Here is an 18,943-nt window from a genome sequence, read left to right as displayed (position 1 = left end):
AGTCATATCCTTTGATGTGAATGAGTGAGTGAGTGAGTGAATGAGGTGGGTTGTCACCAGAGTTAATTTCGTTGACTAGAACTATGATGAAAAATCTTGGTCGACTACCTTTTTTCACTGACAAAAACTAAATGAAAACTTAAAAGGAATAGTTCACCCCCAAAATGACTTTTTTTCCTATCAATCACACACCCCATGGAGACTTGAATTCATGGAGATTTTTTAGTTTGCAAAATCATTTTTATTTCTTTTAATTCTAAAACTATATCAAAATTTGCTGTCTAAATTAACACTGGTTGTCACAATATTAACATTTTACTTGACGATTAATTGTCATAAACATAAAGTAATGTGCAGATAGGCACTGCAGTTTTATTTGTATATCATATGCACGTTTATGTTTGGTTTTAGGGACAGAAAGCAGACCCTTTCCCAGATGACCTGAGAGGTCTGGATGGTTCATGATATCGCACAAGATCAGAAATGTATTTTGACTAAACCATTCAAAGCTTTATAGACCAACAGTAGTATTTTGAAATCAATTATTTGACACACGGGGAGCCAGTGTAAGGATTTAAGAACTGCTGTGATATGCTCCACTTTCTTGGTATTCTTAAGGAGTCGAGCAGCAGCGTTCTGAATCAACTGCCGTCGTCCGATTGATGTTTTAGGTAGACCTATAAAGATACTGTTATAGTAGTATTAGTATATTAGTATAGTAGTATTCAGAAGTGTACTGAAGATGAATGCATGGACAAGTTTTTCTAGATCTCGATACTCATCAAGATGCATTGTGAGCTTGTAGATCTGCTATTATAGCTATTTCTTTATATTTTCACCTATAATGGCATGCCCAAAATAGGGACGCCAGGTTCAAAGTGTTTACAGTGTAATAGTCAAGTAAATGCATTTCCTTACTGTCCACCACTGGCTAGTGTTGTTCTTGACAGCGATATACTCTGTGGCTTAAATCATCTTTTCATCCATCGTCCAGACCAGACTAGGACCATCGCCCAGGCCATAACAAGATATGACAACGTCACAATAACACTCCCCACCCACGGCGCCATAATTTTAAGTGACCTACTGACACATGTGAGTAATTGCATTATAGCACTGGCTCTCAATGTGGTGTCCGGGACCCCCTGGAAAGTTCCAGGTTATGGAATGTTCTCGGCTACCCTTTGTAGTCGAAAAGAGCCATATGATATGATTACCTACTAACTGATGTCATTCCATTCTAGGTCGTGCTGGTTCAGGAAAGGAGGACAAGGACTTGGGGATTCCCCAAGGGGAAAAAAGAGTTTGATGAGACGCCTAGTGCATGCGCCATAAGAGAGGTGAGTCAAAAACACTCCTGATAATATGAATCCTTCATGGCATGGCACTGGTAAAATACATTTAGACAGGAGTGAATAAGTCCTTCTCTGTGTCAGTTTATTGTACGGATCAATCCGAGGAGTTCTCCAAAGAACATTGGCAATACAGGGGTTTATATATGCTTTCCTCACACAACATTGGTCAGCTCAGCTAGTCACACAGGATTCTTTTTATTCATCTGGGGTCAACATGTGGTATCAATTACAGGCCAACCTTTACCGAACCTAGGTCATATAAACATTCTATACAACTAACTGGACAATGAATATCCTAAACTAGACATGGCACATATATATAAAGTTTGCATACTAACAACTCCTCTATTAACCCAGTAAGACCTGAGGCCGATTTTACAAATGTCTGCTAAATCCTAACAGTTCTCTGAAAAACCTATGTTGCTATATCGGTGATTCTCAGACTTTTTCATGTCAAGGACCACCAAAATGGTATGTATTTGGCCGCGGCCCCCGGTTTATATATCGACACACACATTGCTAATATTGTATTGTGAAGTATGATGCACTGCTATGCATAAATGTATTGTCTCTCCTGACAATAATAACAATAAAAATAATACATATATATATATTCAAAGATTGGCACACATTTTCAAGATTAAAAACAAAAAATAGCAGATCTACAAGCTCATAGCACGGCACGAAGTGATGCGCTATAAGCTTGTATATCTTGAATAGCCAAAGTATAAAATAATGGTTAAAGAGGTTACACACATGTGTGTATAACTCAACTGAATTCCATTTTGTCTCTGTCTATCGGGTGGAAATATCCAATATCCAAAACAGTTACTTTTTAGGATTCAAATTCAAAAGTAGCAGATCTACTCAAAACTACTTTTGATGCTTTTGTGTGACGCTGTAGTATGATTAAGTAGGACATTAGTTTACAAAAAAACACAAAAAGTTAGAATATGGAGATAAAAGGTTTCTCTGTGACTTTGACCTTCAGGTGAAGGAGGAGACGGGGATGGACATCACTGCTCTGCTTGTGAGGATGCGAGCAAGTCGGACTTTCAGCCAAAAAATCCTAACCCGACAACCTAGTGCGCGTGGCCGAAATGGTTCCTTGTACATCGTGCATGACGCAGATGGAAACTTCAACCCTGTATCCTGCTACAAGTTCAAGTTCTCTTCAACTGAGATCCTGGTACATACCCACGTCTTCGAGTGGTTCCCATCACTCATCCTCTTGTAGAACATTGAGTGGTTCTCAACATTCACTGTGTTGATGTTTTTCTCTTGTAGGATGCAAAGTGGCAGGCCGTTGCTGACCTGCCTAACAATTTCCGCGAGACGCAAACCGCGACAATGACGTTCTCCGGGATCGTTCCCTACTACACCGGGTGAGTATCCTTTGCTTATAAGGGTCCTGTCCACCACATAAACTGTTTTGTTGTTGTTGGTTTATGAATATTGTATCATGGAAAACTATTATTAATTAAAGCTGCAAGCAGCAATGACTGGGCCCTCGCACCCGGTAGATTTTGCGTAGAAGGGGAAAAAAAGAGGGGACCACCAAGTATAGCCCTCTGTGAAACCTATTTGGTTTAAGTGGTTGAAATGGTATTTTGCTAAAAGTTACGTATTATGAACAACAACAACAACAACAACAACCACCACCACCACTGTTTCATTACCTATGTGCACAGTATTGTCTTAAGTAACAGAAATAGTTTCAGATCATTTTCAACGTTTCAAAAATTCTATTTCAAAAACATGAAAGGTGTGTTCAGCCTAATAACTGTCAAATTGATTTTCAACATTTCACCCCTGGACGATCATCCGCAGTGAACTGAAGCGGATCCTCAACGACCATCAGGATATGGCTTTTCAACAGAAGTTTCAAGGGATGGATTTTTGGGAACAAGAATAGAAGGACAGAAACGAAGCAATGTCCTTTCAATGTCATTGTCCATTGTCCCTTCTTAATTGTATCCTGTCAATAAGTTGCCATTGTCCTTTACACTCTCCCGTTAAGCCTGGATGTAAAAAAACAAGTAAGATGTAAGAAAACAAGAAAAAGGTACAATATTTGACAAAAAAAAGGAATGTAACAAAAAAAGGAATGGAAACAAGTAAAAATATACTACTTCAACATTGTACTGCGTACCCTTCTTATAGTGCTTCATCAATTCATTTTGTTGCCGTTGCTACAAGTGGTCACTAGATGTCACTAAATACCAATTTATGAATAAAAAGTTCTGCTGTTTATGTTGTGCATAAGTGACTACTCTTCAGTGTTGATGTTGCAGCTCTGATGGCTTCATAATTTAGTTTGACAACCATACCAGTGTTGTGTAAATGTAATATTTTAGTTTGATAGATTATCTTTGCTAATACTGTTCACACTATAATGACCCCCCCCCCAGTAACTCTGAGGATCCCCTATTGAAGACCCATGAACTACACCTTTATGAGCATGATTTACAATTTAATGACATGCCCAAAAATAGAGAAGCAAGGTTCAAATGATTTTTATTTTATTCTGATTTCTCCTCAGGTTTGTTTAGCCAAAGAGCACATTCAATACTGTACAGCCCTCACTTGTTTTTAATATTTGATTTACTTGGATGCCCATCAACATTATCATTACCATCAACATTACCAGTCATTAAAATCACAATAAATGATAACATCCTTCTCTGGATTAACATTCCCAGTTGTGATATGCTGAGTTGTTTTGGTTTGGTACAGTCAGCAGCATCAATGGGGGGAGTACAACTTTAGCATGTTGACTCTGTTTCCAAGTTGCAGTGATTATAGGACATGAAGGGTGGAAAACGTTGCAAGCTGCCATCAAAAAACAACACAGGATATATTATACATGCGGTGATGTACTACAGTAATACAGACTGAGGGTCGGTTGCACCAAAAGGGATTAAATAAAGCTTAGTTTAGGGTTAATCAAAGATTTGTTGATCTAGGATTTATTTTAATTCGAGTTGTGTTGCACCACTTAACTTTAAGCATTGCTTAACAAATCTGTGATTTAAATCCTTAACCTGTGATTAAAACTTTAAACAGTGATTAAAACTTTAAACAGTGATTATTTCATGGATTAAACTTTGTTTTGTGTCCGCCATCTTGGATTTGCGCTGTCAATAAAAAGGAATACTTCTTGTCTTGAGCCAAATATCATTAGAATTACTTTTTTAATTTTTTTAATTTTATCAATTATTCTCATTACAGACTCTTTGCTGAATCTGTACCGCCTTTTAAATTCAGCATTATCATAACATTCGACTGGGTTTAGACGGTCCCTTATTTTTCTTTGAGCTACTCTTTCGTTTTCATGAAGCCATCTGTTATATGCTGCCATGTTTACATTTAAACCACCTGTACTGCAAGTTTAGAATTAATCCCTTACTGACATTTAAATTGGAGTTTAAAGTAGTGGTGCAACAGGATTAACATTAATCCAGGTTTACTGTGAAAATGAAAACCAAGATTAAAGGATGGTTTAAAACTAAACCTGGTTAGTGGAAACTAGGTTTAAAGTTTGGTGCAACTGGATTAATAGATAAACCTTGATTTAAACCAGGTTAAAGCTTAATCCCTCTTGGTGCAACCGACCCTGAGTGTTACTAATGAGTACCCTCAACCCACCCTTGCTCACATCCTTCTTATGGTAAAATCTCTGTCCTTCAAGACAACAAACCCCCTGTGTGGCTCATTGTGGAGTGAGTGATGGCCAGTGCAGATAACATGATTATATCAGCCATCTTTTACCTGAAACAGAATATCAGTGGTCAGCAGGACACTCAGGCAGGAGAGATAAGTGGCCTTGGCCACTGGAGGGTGACCAGTATCTGGCAGGTTTGACCCAGCCCCTAAGTTCTGCAGAAGTGACGTTGGGGATGGCAACGTGAGGCTACTATTATGGCTCTCAAAGGCAACATGTCAACCCAAACTGACAGTCGGTAGCCTAACTGACAGTCAGTAGCAGGTATGTAGACACGTGAAAGTGAATGGCAGATTATGTCACTGTATATAAGAAGAGAGAGAGGTGGGGGTATTCATGCATCTCTACTTTACTTTACTGACAACCTTTCTACAGTGTCAAATCCTCAGTGTTAATGTAACTCTGAGATTTGTACACTTAAAATCTGTACAGTTAAAAATGCATACATTCTTACTGAGGATGTTAGTGTGTAGTTGCCAACAGAACTTCTTAACCAAAATTTGGATTTGACTGTGCACACTGTCGCCAACAATCAACATTAATTAGCCAAGTTGCATACAGTGAAAAGCATAATATCTCAGATCGTCTTCATCCCAGCAGTATTTAGCATTTTTACAGTATTTATGATAAAAAGTAGCACAGGCATTTAAAGAACAACATATCCAGTGACTGGCTGACCCTCATACATGTTTTACGTCAGAGCAATTGTTTCTCATATTAATGGCACTGCAGTTCTGTACAGTTGAGACTTTCCATTGATATTTTTCAGACACAAGCGTTCTTCCCTTTCTGCCTTTCAAGATATTGGTAGGCTACAATGGCCACTTACAGTATCAATCGCAAACATTTATAGATTATTCAGCTCAACTCAATTATACAATTTTGCCAAACTGTAGTAGGTACAGCATTGTTTGGTGTGTGCATTGTGAAGGAAGCAGCATTGTGGAGAGTTTGGTACACAAGGATGAACAATGAACGGGTCTGGGCAGGTCATGTGACCTGTATCAGTGTCATAAAAGTTTAACTGAAAACAATCCAGTTAGGATGGGTAAATGCAGAGGACAAATTTCATGTACGTGAAAATGTGCAGTGACAAATACCCCCTAGTCTCTGAAGCCAGGCAACTCTTCCACAATCTTCCACAAATGCTACACAGAGCCTGTAACGAGCTTTGTGAAATTTGCTACAGGAAGCCATCACCGTTTGTCATTTCTGTTGCTACGCAACAAGCTAGAGGGATTTATAGTAGGACTTATTTATGGGATTCCAAGGTGAAGTGGTGGGGAGGCAGGACATCTGCTTTAATTTCTTTGTATTTTTTATCATTTCCAAAGTAGACTGTTTTTTTAATTATGTGAGCCAACAGTCTGTCTCAAGAGACTAACAAATACCACAACAACTAAAGGGGACTAAATTATTATATATTTTTTAAGTAATAAAACAAATACCTGATCCACAAGCTCTCAACGGTTTGCGAGCTTGTAGATTGCTATTTTCAGCATGGAACACCATTGTATGGCAGAGTATAATTTAGGCATTAGGGACATGGCTTTTCTTTTTCCTTCTTTTTTTCTCCCATAGACCATGGGCAGTAAGAGCAGCAAGTCTACAATGACATTTAAGGGAGGGGGTGAATGTGGTTTGTACACAGTACTGATTATCCTAATCATAATTAATGGATTTAAAAAAGGAATTCTCCTACCCTACAAATTATTTAGAACCTACAGTATACAATTATAGATATTGAACATACTAAAATCTCAAAATGGGAAAATAATACATAAAATAATAGTGGGGGAAAGGCAGCACTAACTTCTAAACATATTTTGAACCAAAAGACGGATGCATTCAGTGAAACGCTGATTACTAAATTTTGCTCTTGTTGCGCTGATTATGTTTAAGGACCTTTCAGCTGGAAATAAGGTGAATTCTGACGGGAACCCTAATTCCATCCACCATTTATAAAAGCTTATTCTACAAAATGTAAGGCAGAATGTCTTACATTTGCAACAGTAGAGTCAGATGCCATTTCCCAAGATCACCCTCATTATAATCTAACAAATAATATGTGCAAATGTCAGAGCCAATTTTCCTGTTATCATGGAAGATCAAGTGAAGTGCCAGAATTGGAAGTGCCAGAATCCTCAGCAGTTTGGACAGGGGAACCCATCGTGTAGAACACAGGATCAGAGGACACCTCAGCTTCATTCTTTAACGCCACCTTTTCTGAAGGACTCCCATCTGCAGGGTGTGGTTCTTGGTTGTTTGGGGACACGGCTGGCTGGTAATGGTGGCGGCAGTAGTAAGGAGTAGTAAAGATGAAAGGAAATGTTTTGGTCAAGTTGATTCCGCATTCAGAGTTTGGATCTGAGGTTCATTACTGTCACCATGATCCCCAGCAGGCTCCATGTCTTTGTTGGGGAAGTAATAGTAGTAGAATGGATAAAACGGCAACTGTGTTGGTTCTACAGCTGAAGAGGCAGAAACCTGAGCTGGAGGGTATGAAGGTGGACGGTTGGGTAAACTCTCAGGTCCTTGCTGATGGTTGTTCTTAAGTGGTTTGGGAAGAGGGTCATAATGGTAACTGGGAGGGAGAAGAGGATGGCTTGCAGAAAGCACAGATGTTGGGTTTTCTCCTAATTGTCTCCCTTTCTCCATGTTTTCTTCTACGGACAAAAGCAGAACAGGCGTCTGCTTCAGTTTCAGGATCAGAGGGTTCACCTGGGTTTGGCTGGGGTACATACTGTATGAAGGGAAGCGATAGTAAGTCAGAGGCTGTGGCAAGATAGGAAGTGTGTGACTGCTCACAACGGGTTTCACAGAGGGTCAACAGGTGAGCTTGTAGTGGTGACAGTAAATGGTGCATTTATATGATATACACATGATCATCATGGTGTGAGCTCTCGAGCTCAGCCTGAAAGAAAGGTGCTAGAAGTAGTGGTGAGGATAGGGCTGAGGAGGATAAGGGGAATACGTTGCAGGAATAGGCCATAAGGGGAGTTGATCCAGATGGAGCTTCAGGTCTAGGAGGAAATGTATGGGCAGGTTGCTCATCTTTAGGATGCCTTTCATCATTGACGGCCTCAGTGCCGGGATTGTGGTCTTGACGAAGGTCGGGGGGGGGGGGGGGGGGATTTTAGGGTGATGGTAGTAGTGATAGTACTGGTCAAAGGTGTAGCTTGAAGGCTGGAGTGAAGGAGGTTTAGCATGAACTGGGAATTCTGCAGCAGACGAGGGAGAATGTGAGCCGTGGTGCCTTTCAAGGTGACTTACGGTAATTTATGAATTACTTTATCATTTCTTGTACCTGTGTGTGGTCCATTTGAATCTATTGATCCACCTGTTTGTTGTAAGGGGGAACTGGAGATGGTGAACTCCTTGTTGTACCCCTCACCAGGAAGCATGTGGTAAGGGTAGTAATAATGGGTCTCCGGCCCAGAAGACAGTAACTGCTCCTGTTTCATGTAACACTATATTTATTTGTATCTGTGATGATCGTAATTTGATTCAAATGTTTGTTATGGTTTTTCATTATGTATGTATTTCATTTGTTTTAAATGCTGTTATCAGGGCGTCCTTGAAAAAGAGAGCTTTGCTCTCAATGGTCTCCCCTGAATAAATAAAGGAAAGAAAGAAAGAACCAGTATGTAGAGGAGACTGCGAGTGAAGTGTGGGTGGATTACTCCTATCAGAATGGTCAGCACTACTATTCTTCTGCGGATAATTAGTACAATACGTCTGCGGATAAGTAGGGTGGGTGTAGTAAAGTGGTGCTAGGTAGAAAGGTGGACCCCGCGATATCGGACGCAGGGTTTCAAAGGCTGGCTCCGTGGATCCTTTGGTTGGATAATGGGTCCTATCAGTCGCAGATTGATGGGCGAGTTCTTCAGGTGGAGAGATTGGACAGGTCAGTGTGACTGCCTAGAAACCAACAAGGGTTATTTTAGTGAAAATGTAATAATCCAAATGTGTTAAATCAAATTAATATGGTTAAGAATAAAATACATTTGCAGTGGAAATAAATCTAGCAAAACTTAAAAAGGGGGAAAAAAGAAACAAAAACCTGTAAATGTTTGTGGTCTAAATGGACTTGCATCACAATCAAATTAAATAAATTTGGCCTCTGTAGCCTCTGACCTACAGTGATGCCACATGCAATGAAAGGAGCAGCCATCTGAAGCTCTCCTGGTTGTTTGTGTAGCCACATTGTTGGGCCAATGATACCAGAGGGGTCCACTCTCCTCTCACTGTAGGGAAGTAAATAAGGACTTCCCGTTCATACACAATTTGTGTATGCCCATTCATACACAAATCTATTTGAATAAACATGGCCAAATCCTGAATGTTACTTTATCAGTATGAACATTTACAAAAATGTCTATACAATACAATATACAGTAATATATTGTAATACTGTTAAATCATCATAATGCTAGTAAGATGATGATCATAATCCTGTCCCTGAGGGCTAGAGGCATTGATTCATTTAGTTTACCTTTCACTGTGAGTTCCTCTTCAGCTGACTGCCCCTGCAGTGTGACAGTCATATCATGGGTAGAGCAGCAGAGGGAGGAAGGGATCAATACTGGTGGATGGGACAGAGGAACAGAGCCGGACATCTTCACTGGAGTCCCTCTCCACAGTAAGGGCAAAACATGGACATCATCCTGGGAAGAATGATGAAGCAGACTTTCTGTTGCTGCCGATAAAAAAAAAAGAAGGAAAACCTCTCATCTTCATAAAGGAAGGCTGAAATGGATGGAGGAGGTAAGATTCAGTTGGGGCTGAAATGGGAGTGTACTTCTGTACCTAGAAGTTAAATATCCATGTTCAGGTTCCAGTACCCAGCATACGCCGGGTTATTGCCTCCCCAGTCCATATTTGGGCATATAGAGCGTCGCAGTTCCCGCCCACTTCCAGTTGCCGGAAGTAAATACTCAATGCATTTTTCCCATTGACTTTTCCGAAAATATTTATATAAATTAATTTAAGCCTAGAATCAAGCTATCCAGGATCCTGGTGAATCATGACCATAAAACGTTTGATTCTGTGAAAAAACTTTTTTGAAAACTGCAAAACAAAGGGTATTTATTAAACATAGTATATCATATCATTAAATATAAAATTTAAAAAATCACAGAAAAAAAGGTTTTATGGTCATGATTCACCAGAATCCTGGATGGCTTGATTCTAGGCTTAAATTCATTGATATAAATATTTTTGGAAAAGTCAATGGGAAAAATGCATTGAGTATTTACTTCCGGCACCCGGATTCTGCGCAACTGCGATGCTCTATTGTCTTGCCCCCCACAGCCACTAGCCCCACAATAACTTCAACTTCATACAGTAGAATAAGTAGACATTGTGCTGATCAATGCATCGGGAAGCAACAATGAAAGATAACCGAGTGCGATGCTACTGCGTCTGTGTTATTCGTATATATATTATATTTGTATTCATTTTAACTATTTTTTTATACTCATTTTATAATATAAATTATTGCACTTCTGTTAATAGGACAACATAATTCTAAAAAGTATTATTTTGTCTGTAAGCTGCAACACAAATGACAAATTGCCGTAACTTGTGAGAAGCTCAACCCATAAATGTGCTAAAACAACAATAAAACAGACACTGAAGGCACTCCCATCTGAATAAATACCTCCAAAAGGTTAGCGACACCTACCGTCACAATACCAGAGGGAGCGTTAACAACAATTTGGTACTACCCACCCATAAAACAAACATGGGCAAATTCTCCTTCTACAGCACTGCCACCCAGGATTGGAATAGTCTAACCCCATCCCTCAAAAAATGCAGTTTGCTGGGCTCATTTAAAAGAGCCTTAAAAAAGGAGACCAAAAGAGGAGGTAGTACCATTTTCCCATTAGACAGCCGACCCCCCCCCCCCCCCTGTTCTTGTACATATCTTTTTCCCCGCTTATTTTTTGTTGTACATAGTGTTACTTTTTTTTTGTAATGATATTCGAACTGTGGTGCCACTATATATGTCTATGAATTGAATACCAAGGCCCTCATTGGAAACAAGTCCGCAAGGACTTTTATGAACGGACCTGTCAGACAAAGTATTTTAAATGTAACTGTGCTGTTTTACATTTTTTGCCTAATAAAATATTCAATCAATCAATCAAACGAGAAAAACAAACAAATTACAGCTACTATAATCAAAAACATGACTAGAATATGTCGAAACATGAACTGTCTCAATGCTGTGAGGGGGCGTGGTCGATGAGATTTGAGTGACTTCTACTTGAAATGTGTTCTTCTGTACTGTGGTTGTGGTTAGCATGATACCGACATAGAGCAGCATTATACTGACCTAGATCAGCATTATATTGACATACAGTAGGTCAGCATTATACTGACATAAATGGGCATTATATTGACATAGATCAACATTACACTGACATACAGTAGATCGGCATTATACATACATGGTTCTGCATAATACTGACATAGATCTGCATTATCAGCCTCAGCACAGGTGGTAATAAGGGATCAGATGCCATCTGACCAATGGCATTTTAGTACTAAATAAACAGTGCACACATCACAGGATCTCCCCATGATTATGATTTATTTTAAAACAATGAATGTGTACTGTAGGATGTGAGAAATTAAAAGAAAACAAATACTAAAAAGGCAAAACTTCACACAAAAGATGTTAACATCTCTGGACTTCGATAACTTGCCAAAAGTTAAATGAAGACTTCTCAAATGAATATTGTGCCTCTTTACAGTGGTATGGCTAACTAGCTGGCATACATGGTTCTCATACAGTACTGTACCCAGCAAGCACAGTCAGGACCCGGACGAATCGGTGACGTCTCGATTGGGGCTAGATCCAGTCAAACCAAAACTAATCAGATCTGGCCCAGAATATCACCTGATTTCAACCAAAATAATTCCTGACCACGAAAACGGACGTCCTGGATGAATCAGAGATACTAATCAGATCTGGCCCAGAATATAACCTTGTTTCAACTATCCCACAGACAGAATACTTTGCCAATGAAAACTACCCGAGGATAATGAAATAGTTTTAATATTGGTCAAATCACGTATTTTTCATTCCTGGTCTGATTATTTGACAGTCTTACTAGCCTTACTATCAACTAATTGCGTTGATTTACAAGCTGTTGCCATAGGCATAAAACAACATTCTGAAATCGCGAGGACAACACAGCATCTGGTGTCTGCATAGGTATAGGTGCAGTCAGTGGTATAGCCACCCTCACTTTTCCTGTGGGTTATTTTCGTGTCAAAATAAAGAAATATATATTATTAAAATATCTGAATGTGTAACTACCCTAATGTATTGCTTGCTTTAACTAACAACATACATGCATGCACACTGATCAATCTGTTGAACATGTGTGTGCTGCTATAGTAATAAATATATATTTTTAAAATGTAGGGTAGCCAATCATTTTTTACCCCTATTTCTCCCCGATTTAGTCGTTATGTCAATTAATTCCTCCCCAAACACATTTATGTGTTGTCACTGCTGTCGTATCCTACTGACTCACCTGCCAGTCAGGAGCCCCCACCAGGAGGACGCAGAGCCTTCATCCTACTCCTCCCGGCCAACACTCCCCGCTGACAGGTGCCGCCGCAGCCCGTAGGAGTACGTGCAATAACCATCATCACCCTCCCTGCCCGGCTTCCCTCCCCCGAACTCGACTAAGCCGGATGCACCACGGTGAATTCGAACCCACAACCTCCGTGGTGGTGGGCAGTGACTTTACCATTGCGCCACCCGTGCGCCTAATAAGATTAGTTAGTGTGGTTGCCTTAACAGGGCAACCAGACTATAGTACTCTTCCGACTTTATTAGTGTGGTTGCCCAAATAGGGTAACCAGACTATAGTAATAGATGATCTTTATTGTCTCCGCCAGGAGACATTGTTTTCACTTTCCGTGAAACAAGCTAACATTGGTCAAGCCTCACGTGACACGTGACAATACGGTGAAATAGTGTGATCTGATTGGCTAGTGACGTATAGCGGCCTATAAATACAGGTGTCACTAGGACAGGAATAATCACGAAATGGCTGAGAAATGGCGGATACTGTAACAATTGGATAGGACACTTACACAGACAGGACAGATAGGACACTTACACAGACAGGACGGATAGGACACTTACATAGACAGGACGGATAGGACACTTATACAGACAGGACGGATAGGACACTTATACAGACAGGACGGATAGGACAGTTATACAGACGGATAGGACACTTGTGTCATATTACTATGACACAGTAACATGTTCTTTTTTGTAAGAATTAGAAGATAAGAATTAGAACATTCCCAACACAAGTCTGCTGGCGGAGACTTGTGCTCCGAGGAGCACTTTTTCTAGTTCTTTATTTATTTACTCTAGATAAACTTTATTTTGTCGCGCTACTCCTCCCACAGTTTTTGCGGCACACACCATATGTAAAATTGACCGGCTTCACATCGACGGCTCTCATTTTGCTAAGAGATACGTTATATAGTTTAATTGATATTAATTTATTAGTGAATTAATTTTCCCCATTGACTTGCATAGGAAAATGCGAAAACTCCCCTTCAAGTTTTTTTTTCTCGGAAACCGTAAGGGCTGCAGCTACAACACTTGGAGGGGAGGTTCATAGTCCAGTGCGAAATTATTAAAGAAATATTTACACCAGTTGGCCTCATGGTGGCGCTATAATAGCCCACTTTACGTTTCGGCCTATAACTCTTGAACCGTAGGTTGTAGAATCAAAACATCTTTCTTCTGGATTCCTTGGGTCATGACGCAACACCCCATATAGGCCACGTCCTCTGGATAGATTTTAAGAGATACGTTGTATAGTTTAATTGATATTGATCTATTAGTGCATTACATTTCCCCATTGACTTCAATGGGAAAATGAAAAAACTAGTTTATTGCCAAATTATAAAAAAAAAGAATCACACCAGTCGGCCTCATGGTGGTGCTATAACAGCCCATTTTACCATTTGGCCTATAACTCTTGAACCGTAGGTACTAGTGATGCGCGGGTTGACCCGTAACCCGCGGGACCCGCGGGTCAACCCGCGGCGCGGGTGGGTCAAGTCAGAATTTCGGAGAAAATGATGCGGGCTGAGGGTGAGCGGGTCACGCGCTCTCACACGCAAAAAAAATAAAAATAATAACATGCTCTTGTTTTGTCTTTATTCCTAATAAGAATAAGAATAATAACAATAAAACAGTTTGAATACACTTGGGGATTATTTTCTAACCATAATTTTACAGAATTAAAAAAAAGTCGCGGGGCGGGTTGAGGCGGGTTGCGTTCCGTGGCGGGGCGGGACAGGGCGGGTCATGAAAAAACCCGACCCGCGCATCACTAGTAGGTACTTATTCAGCTTGAGGTTTTTTATTTTATTTTTTTGGACTGTTTCATGGCTGTCAGTTCCCATCTGATGTTGTGTGGGAGTCCTGACTGCTCCAAACCATACTGAATAACTGCTAGCTTGCACAATGTCTTCAGACTAGAACTAAAGTCTAAGATATACAGGTCATCAGTGGATGCATAATTTCTGTTGTATCCTCCAAAGAGGATGATAAGATCTCCCACCATGCAACAGCTCATGCTATATTTTGGACCCGGTCCTGTCCCCTTGGGTTCAACCCTCTTCCAGGAGAATTTCTCTGGGTTGAATTTCCACAGATCATTGAAGGTCTTGTTACAGTTACAGCCACCAAATATGTACAGTTCTCCATTGTAAACAAAGGATGAATGACACCTGCGTACTTCTGGAAGAGGCTGTGCAGAAGGTGTGTTCAGCCAGCAGCTTGTCTCTGTGTCAAACACTCTGATGTTGTTGTTGATGTTGTTGTTGTTGTGGACCCTATGGTCCTCTAGGCCCCCAAATACAAACATCTTTGTCCCAATGATGGTGGCAGACTGACACCATGAAGCAAGTGGTGGAGTTCCTCTGGTGTTAATTAAAGACCAGACCATACTGGTGGTTTCCAACTTGTAGATGTCATTAGTGTATGACCGTCCTCCATAGATAAACATGACCTTCCCCAAGACACAGGCTGAGTGGCCGTACCTCTCCTGTGGAACAGTCCCAGAAACCTCCGGTTTGAACCATCTGTGGGTGTCGACATCAAATGCATAAAACACCTTGCAGTGAGGATACCCTCCCCAGATGTAGATGACATCTTGTATTAACACAGCTGTGTGGCCTCTACGCATGGAGGGAACCTCAAGGCGATGTTCTCCTCTTCCAGAGGTCAATGGAGGTAACTTAGTCCAATGCAAAGACAGTGTGTTGAAGACATGGACATCAATCTGATCATTGGTGTGGGTCTCCCCCTCACAATACCCTCCAAATGAATACATCTGGTATCCGACTGTCAGAGCAGCGTGCCAAGCCCTGCTCGGTCCTCCTTTGTGATGTGCAACCCAGCTAAACATTTCACAGCCAAACCTCAATCAAATTGAGTCAAGTGACACTTTGTGCTGCTACTTATATCAGTAGAGCAGCACAAATGTCATGCAAAGTTTGGCAAATCTGCTAAACTGATGGGTTGGATTGGCCAATCAGGGAACCCCATGCCTGTTTCTCTCCTTGATATGTCAAACTGATTTGCATACAGTAAGACCACCACAAGGCAAGTGTGACAGGGTCAAAGCAGGGGGGTGAAACCAAATTGTAACATTTTTTATTGATGATGAAAAACCTGTATTACGCACTTAAAAACATCATTCTCTTAACTATATTTCTGCACTGCATGTTTTATGGTTGACAATGTATTTCCCCCCGGTCCCCGAGCCACTTGACATTGGACTCCCCTATAGGCTGTGTGACATTGGCCTTGTGACAGCGGACGGCCAATGTCCCCAGGTCACGCTGGTGGCAGAGCGAATGAGGGCGGAGTAGGGTGTGGCCCACCTTATTCAAAAGTGAGCGCGAGCCACTTGGACAGCAGAGAGACAGGCATACAGGGCAGTGTGGAAGTGACAGCCAGAAGGGACGGTTGTGCACAGGAGGAACAGACATACCACGGAGCAGAGGTGGGGAATACAGTGATCGCGGCACGTACCAAGCCACCAGCAGCGGACGGTGAGCAGACGGCGCAGTAGCAGCAGAGACGGGGAGGACAGACAGACGAACCAAGGAACGGAGGAGAGGTCCAGTGGCGATAACGTTGCGCGCTTCACACCCTCAAAGCCAGACGTACAGTCTGGCGGGCGAGTAAGTGTCCTTCTATGCAACGTTACCTTTATAAACCCACGGTCCTAAACCTCATATGTGAAATATACCTGAACAGATGAACTGGTTCTAGTTTCTATGATTGCAGGCAATACGCACGAAGACAAGAAGAGACAGTGATTCCTGGCCTAAACCCCCGCTCCAGTTAAACCCCATATAAGGACATTCCCACCTTTTGCATTGAACCGTGATGAGTATATGACATATAGCAATTGAATTGGCACTTGGCACTTTACTGCTTCAGTAAGTAAAATAAATTCATTATTTATTTGCTATAGTTTGCACAAGCCCTGTCTGTTTTTAGTGTTTGGTGATTGTCTGTATTCCTGTATTTTAGTTAGTTAGTGGGCGCATTAGGAGGTTGAGGTTTTAGAATTAGTGTTATATTTTGTTTATGCTTTTCAATATTTTATGGCTTATAGACGCCACTGTATTAGCTTAATAAAATAGATTACCTTTTTATACAAACCTGTTTCCGTCCAGCTTTCTCCAAGGGATATGTGTTGAAGTGTTGTTCTCATTTAAAAGTATTGTACTTACCTGGGTAAACTCAAACCTGTGAATAGCCTAAGAAAGAGTGTTACAGAGGACCCTACCTCTTAAATAAAAAGGTGGCGTAGTCTTGCAGTACCTAACAAACAGTATTATTCTCACAGTAATTACGCACCCCGCACTTTACCGTGCAACTGATATTTTATTGTTGTGAGTTTAATGTGTATTGTTATTTATTTATTATTGAGACAAAGTAAAGAGTGTCAGCATTCTAAAAAGAAGTGGCAAGTTACATGTGACAACCTGGCCACCGTCACATATTTGGCGTAGCGCGGCAGGACTGGGTAGAGAACAACACAAAATCCCTAAGAGAAACTGTATTGAAATTTTGCTGTTTTGCTGCTTTTTGTTTTGTTTTGTTTGGTTGAATCAAGAAAGTAATGATGATGATGCCAGTGTATCCAGGGGCACCGTGGCTACCTAAGTTTTCGGGCATAGAAGGTGAGGAGAAATACAGGGAATGGAGAGAACAGATTAAAGGATTATTGGGCACTCAGGATTTAACAGAGGAGAAAAAAGTTGCTTTTGTAGTACAGACCCTTACTGAGGAAGCCAAGCGACAAATTAGTGTAATTGACAAGGAAGATCGCAATACAGTGGCCAAAGTCTTTAAATGTTTAGACACGTTGTATAAAACATCTGTTTCTGCTTCCCAAGCTCGTGCCTTGTTCTATGGCTGTGCGCAACGCGCAGGCGAAAGTGTGCAGGCTTATATTTTGAGGCTTAGAGAGTTGTTCTGCGGGCTGCGGCGACTCGACCCAGACACCGCTCCCTCCGATGCCATTCTGCGAGAGCAGTTACTTGTAGGACTGTCTGAAGGCCCTCTGGGTCAAGCCTTAAGAATATATGCCCGTCGAAACCCCACAGAAGACTTCGCCGCCCTAAAAAATGAGGCCTTCCTACTAGACACTGAACATAGAAGAGAAGGGACTGCTGAAATCTTGTGCCATGCTGTTAAACCTGTCTCTATCCCAACACCCTCACAGGAATCTGAATGGAGAGAGAAACTGAAACAGGAGATTATGGAAGACGTCAAATCGCAAATGCAGGGGTTTACGCAGGAGCTCATGAAAGAGATCAGACCGCTCCTTCGACCCAACACCACCGATACACGACCTCGCGGTTCGCCTCCATCTGAACGACGCCGGGAGCCGTACCAACGCAACGAGTGGGATGAGGGAGGTAGGCCGATCTGTAGGAGCTGTAGGCAGTCTGGGCACATTGCTCGCTTTTGTAAATCTGACCCCATTCATTTAAACTAGTACGCCCTGTCGCCGAGGTCCGGGAGACAGGGGTGCAGCGCGCACTCGCCAGATCAAGGGCTAATGAAGTGTTTATTGGGGACTGTCCGACTATTGGGATCACTATGGGAGGAGTCCACTTAAGGGGGTTACTGGATACTGGGTCACAAGTCACATTAATACAGCAAAGCTTATTTGAGGAAAAATTCTCACACCTAACGTTGGGAAATGGGCCCCTTGTTTTTAAATTACGCGCCGCTAATGGTCTTGACTTACCGTACACTGGCTATGCCATATTGGACCTAGAGCTGGAGGGAATGAAGATCCCAGGGAGAGGAGTTGTAATCGTGAAAGATGAACATTGTACTCAACCGCTGATTATTGGGATGAATGTCGTGAACGCTGTATGGCATGCCCTCTTTAAATGGCCTGGGAGGCCTGTGTTTCCATGTCAGCAGGGAAGGACGCTGTGGAAGGACGCATTCGCCACCTGTAGGAGGGTGGAGGCAGTGACGAACGAAGATGGGTCCATCGGTTATGTGTGGCCGGTCGGCCGGCGGAAGATTCGAATCCCCGCGCAGAGTGAAGTGATGATCTGGGGCCGCGCTTGGAGAGGACCGAATGGAGCGGACTACGAGGCCTTGATGGAAGCCTTGCCGGATGGAAAAGATTTGGGAGTGGCCCGTGCCCTCGTCACGGTGCGCCACGGACGTGTTCCCATACGAGTGTGCAACCCACACGCATATAGTCTGGTCCTGGACCGCCACCAGAAGCTGGGGAGGCTGTACCCGGTGGAAGAAGCGGATGTC

At 41.7% G+C, this 18,943-nt stretch overlaps 1 protein-coding gene across 1 annotated transcript; it reads right to left on the bottom strand.

The window, feature by feature from the left end:
- Window positions 1–14,492: 14,492 nt before the first annotated feature.
- Window positions 14,493–15,467, bottom strand: LOC311054697 (kelch domain-containing protein 3-like; the record flags this gene model as incomplete). Its single annotated transcript, XM_084070701.1, has 1 exon — window positions 14,493–15,467. The coding sequence occupies one exon, from the start codon at window positions 15,465–15,467 to the stop codon at window positions 14,493–14,495; it is 975 nt and encodes a 324-aa protein (XP_083926827.1).
- Between the last annotated feature and the right edge of the window lie 3,476 nt (window positions 15,468–18,943).

Source organism: Gymnoscopelus microlampas, assembly GCF_963454915.1.
Source record: "Gymnoscopelus microlampas genome assembly, chromosome: 11".
NCBI lineage: Eukaryota > Metazoa > Chordata > Actinopteri > Myctophiformes > Myctophidae > Gymnoscopelus > Gymnoscopelus microlampas.
The sequence above is the reverse complement of the archived record's forward strand: the minus strand, read 5'-3'. Positions and strand labels throughout refer to the sequence as shown.